Source organism: Teleopsis dalmanni, chromosome 1 (genome assembly GCF_002237135.1).
Source record: "Teleopsis dalmanni isolate 2A chromosome 1, ASM223713v2, whole genome shotgun sequence".
Lineage (NCBI taxonomy): Eukaryota > Metazoa > Arthropoda > Insecta > Diptera > Diopsidae > Teleopsis > Teleopsis dalmanni.
Genome location: NC_051846.1, coordinates 12,334,078 through 12,350,338, shown reverse-complemented (window position 1 = coordinate 12,350,338; position 16,261 = coordinate 12,334,078). Strand labels below are relative to the sequence as shown.

General features: G+C 30.3%; 3 protein-coding genes across 3 annotated transcripts; 1 reads left to right on the top strand and 2 right to left on the bottom strand.

Moving 5' to 3' along the window:
- Positions 1-1,699: 1,699 nt before the first annotated feature.
- Positions 1,700-5,101, bottom strand: LOC119670397 (endocuticle structural protein SgAbd-6-like). The gene is made up of 3 exons (XM_038080643.1): positions 4,773-5,101; positions 4,603-4,691; positions 1,700-1,964 (listed from the first exon to the last, which is right to left on the bottom strand). Exons 1-3 carry the CDS (start codon positions 4,785-4,787, stop codon positions 1,751-1,753), a joined length of 318 nt encoding a protein of 105 aa, XP_037936571.1. The 5' UTR covers positions 4,788-5,101; the 3' UTR covers positions 1,700-1,750.
- An 843-nt stretch (positions 5,102-5,944) lies between these two features.
- Positions 5,945-6,661, bottom strand: LOC119677441 (endocuticle structural glycoprotein SgAbd-8-like). The gene is made up of 2 exons (XM_038088786.1): positions 6,350-6,661; positions 5,945-6,271 (listed from the first exon to the last, which is right to left on the bottom strand). The coding sequence occupies exons 1-2, from the start codon at positions 6,659-6,661 to the stop codon at positions 5,945-5,947; spliced, it is 639 nt and encodes a 212-aa protein (XP_037944714.1).
- An 8,548-nt stretch (positions 6,662-15,209) lies between these two features.
- On the top strand, positions 15,210-16,106 carry LOC119677432 (cyclin-dependent kinase 1-like). Its single transcript, XM_038088775.1, has one exon. The coding sequence runs from the start codon at positions 15,216-15,218 to the stop codon at positions 16,104-16,106; it is 891 nt and encodes a 296-aa protein (XP_037944703.1). The 5' UTR covers positions 15,210-15,215.
- Positions 16,107-16,261: the final 155 nt, after the last annotated feature.

The window sequence follows — 16,261 nt, the reverse complement described above, 5'->3', positions numbered from 1 at the left end:
ACGTTGGTTTTATCAGCGAGTTACAGAGCTGTTGGGATGAATACATATTTTGTTGAATAGCTTAGACTCTCTAATGGTGAAGTACATGGAGGTCATAGAGTTTCTGATATACTGCGAAATTTTAATTATCTTCCTAAAAGTAATGTTTTAGGATTTTTGGAATTTTTGAAACATGTCTTTAACTGTCTTGCTAAACACAGTTATATGTTCTATGCGCATACTAGTGTTTCGATTTATTTTTTGCTTTTGAAAAGGAATTGAAAAGGAAGCCGATTTAAAGTTTGTGTAGAAATAACATTCTCTGTTTTACAATGGCGTTTCTAAATAAAAAATTTTGTTAAAATTCAGAGCCAGGTATTTTTTCAATTCACTTTTAGTTTAATCCGTCATTTATTAAAATAAAAAAGAGTACTTTGTTTTGTAGAAAACCACAATAAATTTAAAGTTTCCAAACAACTAAACTAAAAAGTGCTCGCAATCAGCACTAAAGATTGGAAAGACATTTTCACAAAAATTTTTTGTAAAAAATGTTTTCATCAATGTTATTTATGTGAAATCTCGAATTGCAATATATTTGCAGTTAAAAATATGTGAAATAATAAAAAATAAATATTAAAACATAAAATATCATCAATTCTTAGTACACAGAGTTTAGTACACGTCATGAATTATATATTGTAGGAACTATGAATGTATATATGTATATGAACTATATTTTTTTATATTAATATATATTAGAGTTTTATGATGTGTGTTTAAACTATTGTTAAATTTATTAAGTGTCACTTTTTTCAGTATGCTGTTATAGTTATGAAGACTCACAGGTAATAACACTGTAGATGGTCTACGAAGTAGACCCATATATCTGTTTATATAATATATTGATAAGTTAACAACTGTGATATTTTTATTTAATTATAAGTTTGTTTTTTATAAAATTATTATATAAAAATATAAATTTAAAACACATATAAAGACTACCCTATTATATCCGAATAAAAAATAATTTTTTTTTTATAGTGCACTTATGAAGTCGTTTCTGCAGACAATAGTTTTTGCCTATCTCTTATGAAAAAAAGTTTGATAGAGATGTTTTTTGGTTTACCAATATAGTTTTTTTTTCTGAAGACTTCTGTTGCCAATGCTCTTCGTTGGTTTCCACAGCCAAATCAAAACATCAGCAAAAACACTGAAATACACAATTTTTAATAAGCGATTTTGTGTGCAACTCACGTTTATCTGATATTAGCATGAAATATCGACTTTTAATGAAATTTCTCTCGATATTTTGAATTCATATTAATGCGAGTATCTTGTTTCTCAGGTGTAAGCTTCAGTGTGTCACTGAACCAGCTAACGCAATTAAGCAAAGATACTCGTATTCAAAAGTATAACAAAAGCGAGCAGTGCTGATTTAATAATAAATCAATACAGCAAATTAATCCAATCGTTTACAAGGTTACACCGAAATGATTAATAATATTTCAAGAAATTATGCTGCTATCTTGTAATCTTCATAATAACACATAAACGCAGAGCTAAGCTCGGATGCCTATTCTTATAAAAACAAGTCGAGTCACTGGTCTTCAATGAAATTTTTAATATTTTTAATTGATGATTTTTTTTTAATTTTTAATAATTTATCACATAACATAACTTAGCGTAAGTTTATAATTATAATTTCTCAATTACTTAATAATTTATAAAGATTACTTAAAAAACTTTTGATTAAAATTTTGTTAAAATTTCATTATTCGCTTTTAATTTTTCGCGCAGTCACGTAGGGCTGAAAGCCCTTTTTATTTGCTTTATATAGTACTGTGTATTCATAGCCATCAGCGGAGACAAAGCTATATCCCCCACGATATTCAACGGGCTTCTGTTCCTTACTGTCTTTTTCAATTACTGGTTCTGTGTCGTATTTTATGTCCTCTGTGCGGTATTGTCCATTTTCTGTTTTATATCTGCAAAAAAAAAAAAATAAATGGAATAAAGAAGTTAGTAAATTAATTAACATAACAAAGTTTTTTTTTTATTATTTGGCAGAATTCTTAAAAAAAATATGAAGATTTAAATATTTCGCAAAAAAAAATTTTTTTATGGATTTAAGCAGATAAAAGTTCTTATTTATAGCACATTTTATCATGTTCTTTACCGTCTTCAAAACCGAAAATAATCTGCACTAAAAATGATATCATAGCTTAATTTTGCTATTTTGACTTAACCGAAAAATACTTGTATTGATATTATCATAATTTTGCAATAAAAGTCTTAACTGTAAAAACAATAAATTGTTACAATTTTTTTTTAAATATTATTTTTTAAATATAAGAATTAAATAACTTATGTATAAAAAATATAGCAAGTGTTATTATGACAACAACTAACAAAGACAGACAATTAAATAATTAAATAAAATTAAATTAAATTTTAATTGTATTTTAAAATAATTATTTTTTATATGCACTATTTTTTTAAAATAATATAATTAGATTTTAATTAAATATAAATTATTCAAATAACCTTGCAGAGACACACAAAATTTTATGAGCATTAGATATAGTTTAAACTTTAAAGTATTCTTTAAATTACTTTGAAGTTATTGCCGTAGATATGTATATATATATAGATTTATTTGGAATATGTACTTTTAATATAAATCAACATAAGTACAATATATTTAAGCTGTGTTTGTTTATATAAAACCCGTTTATATATTTTAAAAATTATGTTTTATTTAATTTTCAACCTAATTTTGTTTTTTATACGTAACTATACATACATTCATTTACATACCAGTATTAGATACTTAGGTAGGTACAAAGTAGCTTGTCATGAACTTAACTTACTAGTTGTCATATAATTATTTCCTTTTGTTTATACATAAAGCATTGGATTAACTAATTAATCCAATTAACTTACAATGAATTAAATCAGTTTCCTTTAATATTACACACTTTAAATTTTAATAAACAACAGTTCAAAAGAAAATTCAAAAACTAAGTAAAAAGTCATAGTCTATGTAGAAACTGACCACAAAATAAAGCTAAGATATATTCCAAAAAAATTATTCTTTAGTTAATTAGTAGGTAATTATATATTACTCTAATTTTTGTGCTCCTACTGCATTTTTCTGCTTTAGTTCATTATTCTACTCTTCATAACTACTTCTATATGGATGTGTAGCATTTAGCAAAGCTTCAAACACTAATATTCACCAGCTAGAAATTGCACAAAGCCAGGCTCTGAGAAGACTTTTCAAGGTACCATCGTATATTAGGACGAATGACATCCTCAATGACCTCAAGATTGATGCGATCAATAAATACATAAAAGATAGAATCCTGAAATTATTTATGAACACTTGCAGTATTACCAACACCGCGTATGCAGATCTGAAGTCAGTTATTGCTTAGTCTGATAAAGTGATAAACAATAATCCAGTCAAGGCGTAAAGAGTTGTTGTGAAGAAACCACGCAGTTAACAGAGAGTAAAAGTGCTCAAACGCACTGACTCAACTAACCTCAACATAATAATAAAGGTTGATATTCTTTGTACTCGTACTTAAAATGCATCTTTAATTCTTCACAATGCATCTTAGTTTTTTGCTTTACAAATGCAGTCACGATCGTATTGGTTACAAATTATATGTTAGATTAATTTGTTATTTAAAGTTAAAAAGATCTCAATATTTTACAATCTGACGTTCTTTACGGACCTATATATGAAATATGAAGCTGAGAAACAAGTCACAATTCCTAAACGAATCCAAAATCAAAGCTCCGAATCAATTAATTTATACATTAATTATGTCTTACTCCAATGGTCTACTTAATGGATATCATATTAATTAAAAAGTATAAAAAATAACGAATTATTAAATTATTAAATTTTTCAGTAAAAAACAATATTCTGTATATTACAATAATAGTAACTCAATATTTTTAGTAGTTAGTATATCCAAAGCGTTTTCAGGTATCTATGGTAGAAACATGAAAGAACAAAACAAAGTATATAAGAGAATTATGGTAACTCAAGAGTTGCATTTAAGCATATTAGTCCATTTCGTTAACAATAATCGAAAGCCTAAAAGTCGAACCTTAAGCGAAACCTTTAATAAACCCATCATACTTTCCAAAAGAAGCCAAAGTAAAGTTGACTAAGTAGATAAAAATGTTTAAAAATTTTCTGATATTCTAGAAAAACTATTCAAACATATGGTATTTTGAAACTTAATTCCATTGATAATTTATTTTTTATTTTTCTTAAACACATATTTAAATTGAGAAAAAAATAAATTTTAAACTAATTTCTAAATATTAATAATATGATTAACTAAAAATTTCACTTTTCACAAGAATATAGACACACAGACATAATTTGCTACATTTATGGCCAGATCTACAATGCGCACTTAAGTCATCCTTAAGTGTTTTATATCGAGCACTACAGTGACACTTAAAATAATATTAACCAGAGTGCCAAATAAGCTTTTAATTGTGCATTGTAATATTGAACCGTATAGTTTTCTAAGTTATAACTCAATTTTGAATATGTGTAAGGAAGTAAATATATGCATTTATATATAAATGTAGACTTACCCATAATGCACAGATGTCTCACCATTTTTATTATCATAAACAAGTGCCTTTACCGATTGCATCAGTAAAATCAAAACACAAACTGTCAACTGTAAATTATTGATAAAATATTTGTTTGCTTAAATTAATTAACTAATTTAATTAAATAACAAAAACGATTCTAAACTTACGATGACAAATTTCATAATTGCGCCTTTCTAAGTTCTAAGTTCTAAGTTAAGAAGAAAAAAAATTTTGTTTTTTAAGCTGACAGAGCACGATGTGTTTGTTCTCGGAAGATTGCAAAATAAGACTAACTGGTCTTGTTTCGAGATATGAAATCTTCAAGATCAGCGCAGCGTTAGATAGAAAACGACCAAGTAAAATTGTAGACAGATGCTCAACTCGGCTAAGCTGTGGAAATACCACTGTTGACCATAATAATAGATTACGTCATAATTTATTGGACAACTTTTTTACAAAAAGAACAATAAAAGATTTGAAAAACAAAATAAAAGTATCGCGAAGACTGTGAAAGAATTCGATGAATGCGTTCCTCTAACGCGGAGTTGAATTAATTCGCTGCCTCTTATGTGATAATCGCTGGAGGCAATTTATAGAAAAAATTTCAAGAAAATACTTTACTGCGAGAATTACGAAAAGTAATTTATCTTCTATTAAGGAGGAGTTGCAGAGATTAGAATAAATCGCAAAGCATGAAAATGAGGTAAGCTTAGATATCATAAACGAAAGTGTTAAGTAATAGCAGATCTCGGAATTAATTGCTTGCTTTTTAATTATGCAGCTTATAATGGATAAGCTTCAGGTGTGTGTGCTATTATTTACGTTTAGGAAAATAATTTTATTAAACTATGCATGTGCTGCCAACCATTGGCACAACAACTTCAATAAAAGCGAACTGCAAAATATGTTAAAATTTTTAGATTAAAGTGTATGTATTTGAAGGTACACAAGTCAGAAGTTACGCATTATATTGATTTCTAACTTGAAATGTAATTTCTAAGATATGACAAATATATAAAGTACTATAAAATATAGCTTTCATACTACTAGATTCTCCTCTCCATCTAGATTCTCCATCTTTGACGGAAGGAGAAGAAATCTTTTTGTTGTCATTTATTTCTCTTCCTAATTTAAAAGGCTCCTTCAGGTGGTCTCACTCTTCCGCTGCATTTCTACATTATCTAGAGTTTCGAATTGGTTTGATTTGTTGAGCTTAACTTATTGTTTTATTATGTTTATCATATATGAATATAAAAATAACACTTTCAATCAATAATGAATAATAAAATTTATTTTATATTACATTAATTTTATATAATATTGAATGAGCACAGTAAATCTAATGTCTTGGTGGTGGTGGATAATTATAACCACCATTACCTCCGCCATTTCCACCACTACCGCCATCTCCACCACCATCGCCTGGATGTCCGGCAGCTAGCGCTTCTTGTATTTCAATAGGAATAGGTGGTGGTGTGGGCAAGTGATCACCTTGTGGTTGAAAACCGTTCTCATCAGCTATATAAGTTACAGATATGGCTATACCCTCCGGACTGGTATATGAAAAGGAGCCCTCAGCAGTTTGTGCTTCTTCACCTTCAACGCCACGATTTTTCACAAAGCCCATCTCTTCAACATTTATGCCATTGCCAGTTTCATATTCATACTAAAGACGTTATTATTATTTACTTTATCATGTTAAAATTATATATATATATATATAATTAGTTAGTTTATGCCTTACGTTATAAGAACAGTCCGGATTTAATTTAGATTCCATTTTTAAAATTGGTATTGGTGGTCCACTTGGTGCACCACCTCCAGTACCACCACTTCCTCCGCCACTAGGTGGCAAATAATCATAACCACCACCGCCACCACCGCTACCACCAGTTCCACCGCCTCCACCGCCTCCACCTTTACCACCATTACTAGGTGGCGCATAGCCCGCAGGTACTGCTTTAGTGCCCAAGAAGGTACTGATCACTATTAATAAATGTAAAGTCACTACTAAGCCAATATTCTGGCATGTAAGCCTTTGATTTTCCGTTTTCATTTTAATAATTTTATTTTTTATCCGTTCAGTTTTCAGACGTACTGAGACCGCGACTTGTTGTTGCTTTACTTATATAAACTCTTTTGCTGCAGTTTTTGCGTAAAGCAGGTCGAACGCACAACATTAACAATTGCTGCAATTGTTGCAAGTGATCCTCACGCCTTTAGTTCAATGTTATACTGTACTGAGTTATAAAGAAATATTACACTCAAAAACAATTGTTCGTTCAAATGAAATATTTGTTTCTTTGAAATAAGAGAATTTTCTTTTATACGAAATTAAATTTTTTATTAAAGATGTATAAATTTCAAATATTAATTTTAAAAATAATGTGTAAAATAATACTTTAGGAAAACTATACCTCAACAGTTAAATTAAGCAAAAGAGAAATCTATTTTCTTTCATTGGCTGATTAAAAATAATTTTTATTCCTATAAAAAAAATTAACTACATTAAAATTTATAACCTATAATCACTTAAATTAGAAAAAATATGTGCAATCCTAATCCTTACAAATGATAAAATACTGATAAATTATGTTAGGCAATACCATTGAACCCCTTTTTTCTTCTCTCTCTTTAATCACTTAAAACAACAAAACCTGCGTGACCACAAGCAAAAAATAAAATTAATTGAAAACCTTTAAAGCTACTCGCTACTTTTTAAATATGCTGTACATAACGAGATGGCAATTTAAAATACTTCTACGCACAGCAAATCTGCAGCACCTGCAATATGCACCCAAGACCAGATACAAAAATTGAGGCAGTCAATCAAGTCAACCAACCACCACCGACGATGATGATGACGATGACGCTGACGATGACGACGACGATGTCGACGACGACTTACAAGCAACACCACAACTGAAACGAGTACGAAAAACAAAAATAACCCCGAACCACCAACAGAAAAACAATAACAACCAAAAATTCTAAACGAGGCTAATGCGGATTGAATGTAGCAGGACACGAATGACATGCGTAGCCTCACGAGGGTGCTAAACTCTCGCCCAACAGTAGAACTATTAACTATTAACTTTTATGCTAGTGGTACGAACGAGTATGTTTTGTAATCGCTGCATCGTCGACAAACTTTTTTAAGTCGTCGAAGGATGTAGATTGTAGATTGTAGATTGCTTCATGCATGTTAATTCCAAACAATCAAGAACATGAAATGACCTTCAGCATTAGAGAAATTCATACCCGGCTTTGCAGTTAGTGAGGCGCACTGATGATGAGTGAGTCGGCAAGTTGTGCTTGTCCGACTTGTACCGTGTTACGCACTACAGCTGTCATTTTCTCAGACTTTATTTGTAACGCTATCAGGTTTATAAGTATTTCTAAATTCAAGGACTATCAAAAAGATTACGAATTTTAAATTCGATTTTTTTTAGATTTACGTTAATCTTAATTATTTATTTTATGCAACTTTTTTAATTTAGTTTGAAAAAAAAAAAAAATCAATTATAAACTAAATCTCTACCTTATAAAAATATTCCACCACAATAAGATTGCCTTAGATTAATTATTAAAAAATTAATTTGAAGAAATTAATGTAAATTATTTGTAGGATTGGTTATTCATTTTTAATTTCTAATAAAAAAATAACATATTTTATTTATATATATATATATATATATACAAGAGCGTACACAGGTAGGAGCAAGGGGTTGGGGGGAAGGGTGGCGCTCGCCTCCCCTAGACTTCAAAATGTTATTATTGTTTTAAATAAAAATTTAATAAAATATATAATAATATCATATTAGTATATCAGCGCTATATGTATACTTGAAGTATAACATCAGTAAAAATAATAAGTCAAGCAACACCAACAGCAGTAAAAAGTGCCATAAGTGAACTAATAATGCATATAAATTATTTCTTACTTATAATTATGAGAAATAAATATACTGAGTAGAAAACGTTCTATAAAAATATATATGTTATTCAGTTTAATATATATTCAATAAATTCAGTTTTTTCATCTATTTTCCTAAGAGCTAAATCATTATAAACATAAAGTATGAGCTACGTTTCCTGGTCTAAGGCATAATTAATATCGCTACTGTATAAATGTACTTACTTATTTTTATTTACATGATATACGAGTACATCCAAGTCAGTTCCTCTCTGGTATTCCCCAGGGTTCTGTTCTTAAGCATATTTATTTTTATTCTGTTCACAGCAGATATTCTAGCACGAGCCCCTGTCAAGGTTATTTGCTAAGTTTTATTTTTATGCGGCCATCCAACAGCGTCATATATTTAGTAGGCTTAATGTCAATATCTTTGCTATCGCTCTAGTAAGCCAAAGGTGAAATCGCTCCAGAGGTTTCCACGCATTACCCGTTGAACTACAGTTCGATAACATCCCAATTCAGCTTATTCACAAGCTTACGAATTTCGGTGTTCTGCTATCCCCTCGTAACAACTTCATTCTGCATGTATTGTGTGATCCAAAATGTTAATTTCAGACATATTTAATTAAAAAATGCTGTTCAAAAACAGAATCAGCTTAATTGTAGATTTTAATTACTGTAATTGTAATTAACTGTTAAGTTAAGGTCCACAGCTTAACAGCTCATCTCTCCGCTAACGTACTACGTCTTCCCTCTATATTTTGTAATCAGTTTTGCTCAAATGAAAAAAGTGCGACTCTTTAAACATAAGATTGACCGAGGTTGCGCCAATTACAAGCACAAGTCTGAACTCATCTACAAGAAAGTATTTAATAATCTAGTATCTAATAACTCTCGCTCGACGATATCTCACTCGGTGGTACAACCCACACTCTGACTTTTCAATTCCTAACACACTTTTCTCTGACCTCTTGTTAGTCCCACAATACCTAACCTTATATTACTATAAAAGGCATTCAGTTGCTTCCATCACCTCTCTCTATCACCGTTGCTTTCGATAAAGCCAAAGGAGATGATCCATTCTTTGTATATATATATAGACTCGATAATTAAGTTATTTTATAACTTCAGTAAATGGAAAATTTTGACTGTGTTAAGTTTTTTAACTACAAGAGTAGAATGATAAAATCTTGCTTACTCGTAATTCCTTACTAAACACACGCATAGCTGAATTGAATTACAAAATGTATCAAAAAATAATTCTAACACAATTCCATTTGGAATTTTATATGTTTTAATCTCCGCATAAACTTAATATTGACGTTTCTTTTAAAAAATCATGTCAAGCTTATTAAGAACACATTAAGCGTGCCGGGAACAAGGCCAACTGACGTTGAAACGCTAAAATCTTCAGTGCTCACATTTTGCAACCCTTCGAGTTTTTATATTGAATAAATAAAGAATATAAAAAAATATTTTGCACTTGCAACGTACCAATTCCACCGGCCAAGAAACCAACAATTGTCGGTCCAAAGAAATTTTCTACGCACTCGTTGCGTTCACTACACCTTACACACTTGCCAGAAAGTGCAGCCAGCATAGAATGCCATCATCAGCATCCGCATCCGCATCCTTCCCTATACAATCGCCCGCATTTACTAACCACAATAATTGCAAAAATTCATATTTTTCGTATTGGAATCAAGTGTGACCGAGTTTAATATTTTTGAAAATGTCATATTTGCGAGCATTAATAAACCAAATTTGACAAACACATTAAATTGTAATGGAAGGGCGCAGAACAGAGGACGCAGAACGCAGGACGCAGGAAGCAGGACGCAGGACGTAGTGTAAACGGAGGGTGAATTAAGTTGTTGCTAAATAAACAAAAGGCAAATGCACTTGTGACCGTTTTGTGGTGATTAGATTCAAAAATGATAAATTAGCTTGGTGACACTCTTTGGTGATGACAGGAAAATACAATATGCGAAATCCTGTAGCTTAAGAGCAGGACCTCAGGGGTGGGCCGTTCAACAGCATTCTCTGCATTAACTTTGTATTTGCAGTTCTATTAAGCGATTACAATCGACTAAATTAAATATTAAACTCTCGTATTTCATGCGGCGTAAAACGATTAACGTTCGGATTTACATTTGATAATTTTTCGCGATACGAGTATCACTGCAAGATTATATCTACGTATATACATCAAAAACATTTTATGTTCATCATATAATCATATAATCATATAATGCATATGATTTTTCCTCCAAAAAAAATACAAATATTCAACATTATCGCTGATCAATTATTCAAAAACATTTTTATGGCTCTCTGCAGAAGTTAAAGTTTAGCTCAACAGTGGAACTACAACGAAATTGTTGATATTATATATTTATATAAAGAGAAAATATTATTAAAAAATTTACATATTATCCACAAACAATTTACTAAGGTATTAATTAACTTTTGATTATTTTTTTTGTATAAAAAAGAAGAAATATTCACTAATGTGGGGTAAGAGAATGGGCAAACAATGTGAAATACTTAGGCCTGACTTTTGACAGAGAATACACTAGGCTATAGAAATTCAATAATGTGGATATAGAATAAACAAGCAATGTGAAATACTTAGGTCTAAGTTAGGTCTAACCAATATTACATGTAGAAAAGAATATTTATTTTATAAAGAAATAATTAGATCTTAATTAGTTTATGAATATGTGACTTATGGCAATGCTGTATCATCCATCATTTATTTATCTGGGTGCAAATATATCAAATACAGAGCCGTGATATTGATTAATTCTGTAAGTGCTTATACAAACTCTTTAAACAAGATAAATCTATTTTCCATCAAGAAGATATGCTGGACTTCAAAATACAGTTCTATAATTTTACCTGAAAAACTATTTATATAATTCTTGTTACTACTGCTTTGTCTATGAGGTGCACACTTTTAACGCATTGGTTTTTATAATACCCTTGCTTACTAAGTGTGCCTATGTTTATTCAAAATTTTGTCATTAATATGCGAATGGTCCAGAGAAGATGAAATCTTCTGTCCAACGGTCAATCAGTCATAAGCAATGTCCATAAGCAACTAAGCAAAAATGGTAATGATTTTTGTTAAAATTTATATCCCAGCAAAGTCCATATACTGTTGTTGAAACATAGAACTGTTATAAAAGAAGACTACATATAACGTTGATTGAAGCATATTAATCAGCGATGTTCCCCTGGTGATTATTAACTATCCTTTTTAAAGCTAAATAATGAAGAAAAAATATCACTGGAGTAATGATAACAGTATAGCAATACAAGTAAAAAGTTACTTGAATATTATTATTTTTTGTTCCAGTACTCAAAATCAAGAAAGGTGAAAAAGTTTTCGGAGAGGTTTGTCAGTTCATAATGTGCAAGATTTACTTAAATTTTAATTCAAACATTTTTTCAAGTAGAGTCAAAATTCCTCTGATATGAACGTTTCTCTGATATGAACGGACGCGATATTTGTATGGTAAATAGGTTTCCAATTAAATTAAATCGGAAAGTGAAGATTATTTAAATTTAATTAACTAAATTACACAATACAATAAATGAAATGTTAATTGTTTTTGTGATAATGACCTAACGAAAAACAATAATTTGTGTAAACAATGACTGCGAAAAAATAGTAGAAAAGCAATAAAATATATTATATATACAGCGACAATCCTAGCCATCATATAATTACCTTACCAAATAAAAGTACATAGAATCTCTGAACTAACTCTAGTGATATCGCAATTATGTTCTTATTCTCCAAAATTCTACAAGTATTTTATGAAATTAATGAGTGCCATATTTGTCTAATAAGTAACATATGAAATATACCATATACGATAATATATAATAAGAACTATTTATACAAATAAAATAAATATGAAATATAAATACAATATATCCATTGCCATAAGAATGAAATTAAAAAAATATATATAATATTTAAAAATTATTATTCAAACAACAAGACGATCAGTAGAATGAAATCATTTGATTAATAAAATTATAAATAAATAATAATAATAAATTTTAAGTTAAAGTTCCCGTACTTGTCTGTTAACTTGTCTTATAGGTGATTTACGATTTCATTCTCATTTTTAAATTTAAATAACTTTTACTTGAAAAGTACAGGAACTGATCTATTCTGTTAATAAGCCATTAAAATTTTAATATTTTTTGCGATTTATACCAAATTTAATTGTAGAAATTTATTATAGTGAATACATTAAGAAGTAGTGAGATTTAAAAAAAACCATTTGTATACCGGTGTCATAAAACAATACACCATTTAAACACTCAAGTTAATATTCGTTAACTACTTATGAGGATTAAGTTGTAGCTGTTGTATATTTGTTTGCTGTTTTCAAATTGCCTTTACGAAAACAAACCTAAGTCATTTACTTTCTCTGACAAATTTTTGTTTTTTTTAAAGAAACTCGCATTGTGGTAGCAGGCTTCCAAAATTTTCTTGAAAAACATACTCGTATATTCCAGAATGCTGACATTCGGGTACCACTGGTTTTGTGTCCATCATATCTTGCATTCGGTTTGCAACATACAAGATAAAAATATTTAAAAAGATGTATTCAAAAAGTCAAAACTCTTATATACTTATATATATATTGCAAATTTGTCCTGGATGAAACATCCATTTCATTCATTCCATTCTAAAAAATTACAATATATAAAAAAAAAACAAAACATTTAAAATAATTTGCACAAAAAATAATCTTAAACACATTAACCACAATATATTCGCAACGTTCCTAAAGTGCCTTAAATATCTGAATGAAATAGCCACGAATAATTCAATTCATTCAATTGAAACTCAAAAGGCCTTAAGCACTTAATTAAAATCCTAAATAAACCCAACCAGATGTAATGCTCAAATGATAACGCCACTAAACAAAAATATTAAAACAAGCAAACACCAAAACAATCAAGATGCCGTCATAACTACACCAAGTTGATTAGCCGGCACAGCCTCATCATCACCCCTCGCACATTTGCAACGCAACAAAAGCACAAATCCGCGTTGTTGTTTAAAGTGGAAAACGTGCGATGTGACCTGAAACACATGTTTTTCGGGATTTGCAGTCTTGTATGCACACGACCTTACCACACGGCCAACGCCAAGCAGCACCATGGCCATTTCAAAGTAATCCCTTAAACAGAAAGGTACTAGAGTTAAGGGGAAACGCTGTCCTGTTGATCGAGATGAGTAGAAATTGCACACTGAATGTATGTCAAGCGGAAATAATGTAAACATTAGCGAAGTAACATATTAAAAGTGTAATAAAAACGTGCCCGCAATAAGGTGGCACAACGTCGATGCAGGAGCGGCACAAACAATTAACATAAGAATTAGTAAAACACTAGCAAAATAATTTTTTGTTTAGATTGACTATATGATGGAAGCTTATGGGTAAGTTTTTCAGATAGAATAGAATAGAAATAAATAGGGTACCAACTTCTAACGGAACTATAGTTGATCTTTTATACTGCTACAGACCCTATCCGAACAGAAGACAATCCGCCTTTCGAATGAAAGCCAAAATGTCAGTTGTTGAAGACCTTTTAATGTCAGAAAGGGAGAGTAGTTCTCGACCCAGTAATCTCCTCCTCGCCCAGATAAAGGCTAGGCAATCACAAAGAATGTGACTGATGTTACTTTTACTTTTTTATATTATGGATATATTATGTCAATATATCCACACAAAAATATGCACATTTCCTGCTTACGGTTGTTACGGTACATATCGACTAACTGAGCCTTAAGCTGCGGTTACATTGCATACGAATTTTGTTTTGCATGTTCGTGCGAACAAATCTAATGTACATAATCATTTGTGAAAGTTTACAGTTGCTGAGCATTATTCGCGCGACGTATTGTCTCTCTCGTGCGAACATTTGATTAAACAAAATATTTTGTTTGAAATTCATTCATACGAATTTTGTCTTGCGTGTTCGTACGAACAAATCTAATGTACATAATCATTTGTGAGAGTCTGCAGTTGCTTAGAAGAGTTCGCGCGACGTGTTGTCTCTCTCGTGCGAACATTTGATTAAACAAAATATTTTGTTTGAAATTCATTGATTCATTCGTAAAATCGAAGGTGAAAATAATGAAATTGAGTGGAGACTTTTGGAAAAGTCTAGCCAAAGTCTAGGCAGTATAGGCGCAGAGTTAGAGATATTAATGTGCCACACGGCTATGATATGTGTTCGTTTGCAAATTCGTATTATATTCAAATTGTCTCAGCGAATAAATATTTGTAGACTATATCCATAAAACTTATCAAAGTCTAGTGTTGATGTTGGGTAAATAGACTATCTACACTATGGTGGTTGCACTGCTACAAATCGCAGAAATTTGCAATTTGTCGCAAGGTAGAACTGCTATCAATCCTTATAAATTGTATTTCTTTCGTGCGTTATTACTTAAATCTAAATTCTAAATATCTTTTAAAATCTTCTTTGGTCTATATCATGCTTTACTCTTTTTTACTTTATTTTTTATTTTCTCTTATTCCATTCAAATGCAACACTTATCATACAATAAGAAAAGCAACATTGCTGATTTGGCGGCTACAACTACGTTTCAAATAATTTTTTTTCGATTACTAAAGACAAACAGCAAATCGTAAAAATGAATAGTTACCAAAAACTGGAAAAAATTGGTGAGGGCTCCTATGGAATAGTGTATAGAGGCAAGAACTTATTAACCGCACAAATGGTTGCAATGAAGAAAATCAAAGTTAAAGCAAATGACGAAGGGATCCCAGCTACTGCAATAAGGGAAATATCTTTGCTACAGAAGCTAAAACATCCACATATTGTTTGTTTAGAAGATATCCTAATGGAAGCCGATCAGTTATATTTAGTATTTGAGTATATGTTAATGAATTTGAAGCAGTACATGAATTGCAAAGCTCCTAAAAAGTATATTAATGATAAACTGTTGCGTAGCTATTTACATCAAATCACCGATGCAGTTTATTACTGTCATTGCCGTCGTATCGTACATCGCGATTTGAAGCCACAAAATTTATTAGTTGATGAAAAAGGAACTATAAAGTTAGCAGATTTTGGCTCAGGAAGATGTGTTGGTGTTCCAGTTCGCCCGTATACCAATAAAATTGTGACTTTGTGGTACAGAGCTCCTGAAATCTTGTTAGGATCTCCACGTTATACTTTTGCAGTTGATATATGGTCAATTGGCTGCATTTTTGTGGAAATGGCAACCGGTAAACCACTTATTAATGGAGACTCTGAAATTGATCAACTTTTCCGCATGTTCAAAACTTTGGAAACTCCAACTGAAATTATATGGCCTGGAGTGAGTTCCCTACCAAATTATAAAGCTTCATTTGCTATGTGGTCGTCATATACATTACCTGCAAAGTTAAAAAATGTGAATGAACTTGGCTGTGATTTAATAAAGAAGATGCTTATTTATGACCCGATTAAACGTATTTCGGCGAAGGATATATTGAAGCACCCATATTTTAATGGTGGTAATGTAACAATGGCTGCGTAAAACATTAATTAAAAAATAGAGATATTAATAAATATTTATGTTTACTATTTTTTGAATGTTAATACATTTTATAGTTTAAAAATATTTATATAAATAAATGAAATATTTATGATTAATTTGCGTCTTTATGAATTTTTATTTATTGGCCTCCTCTT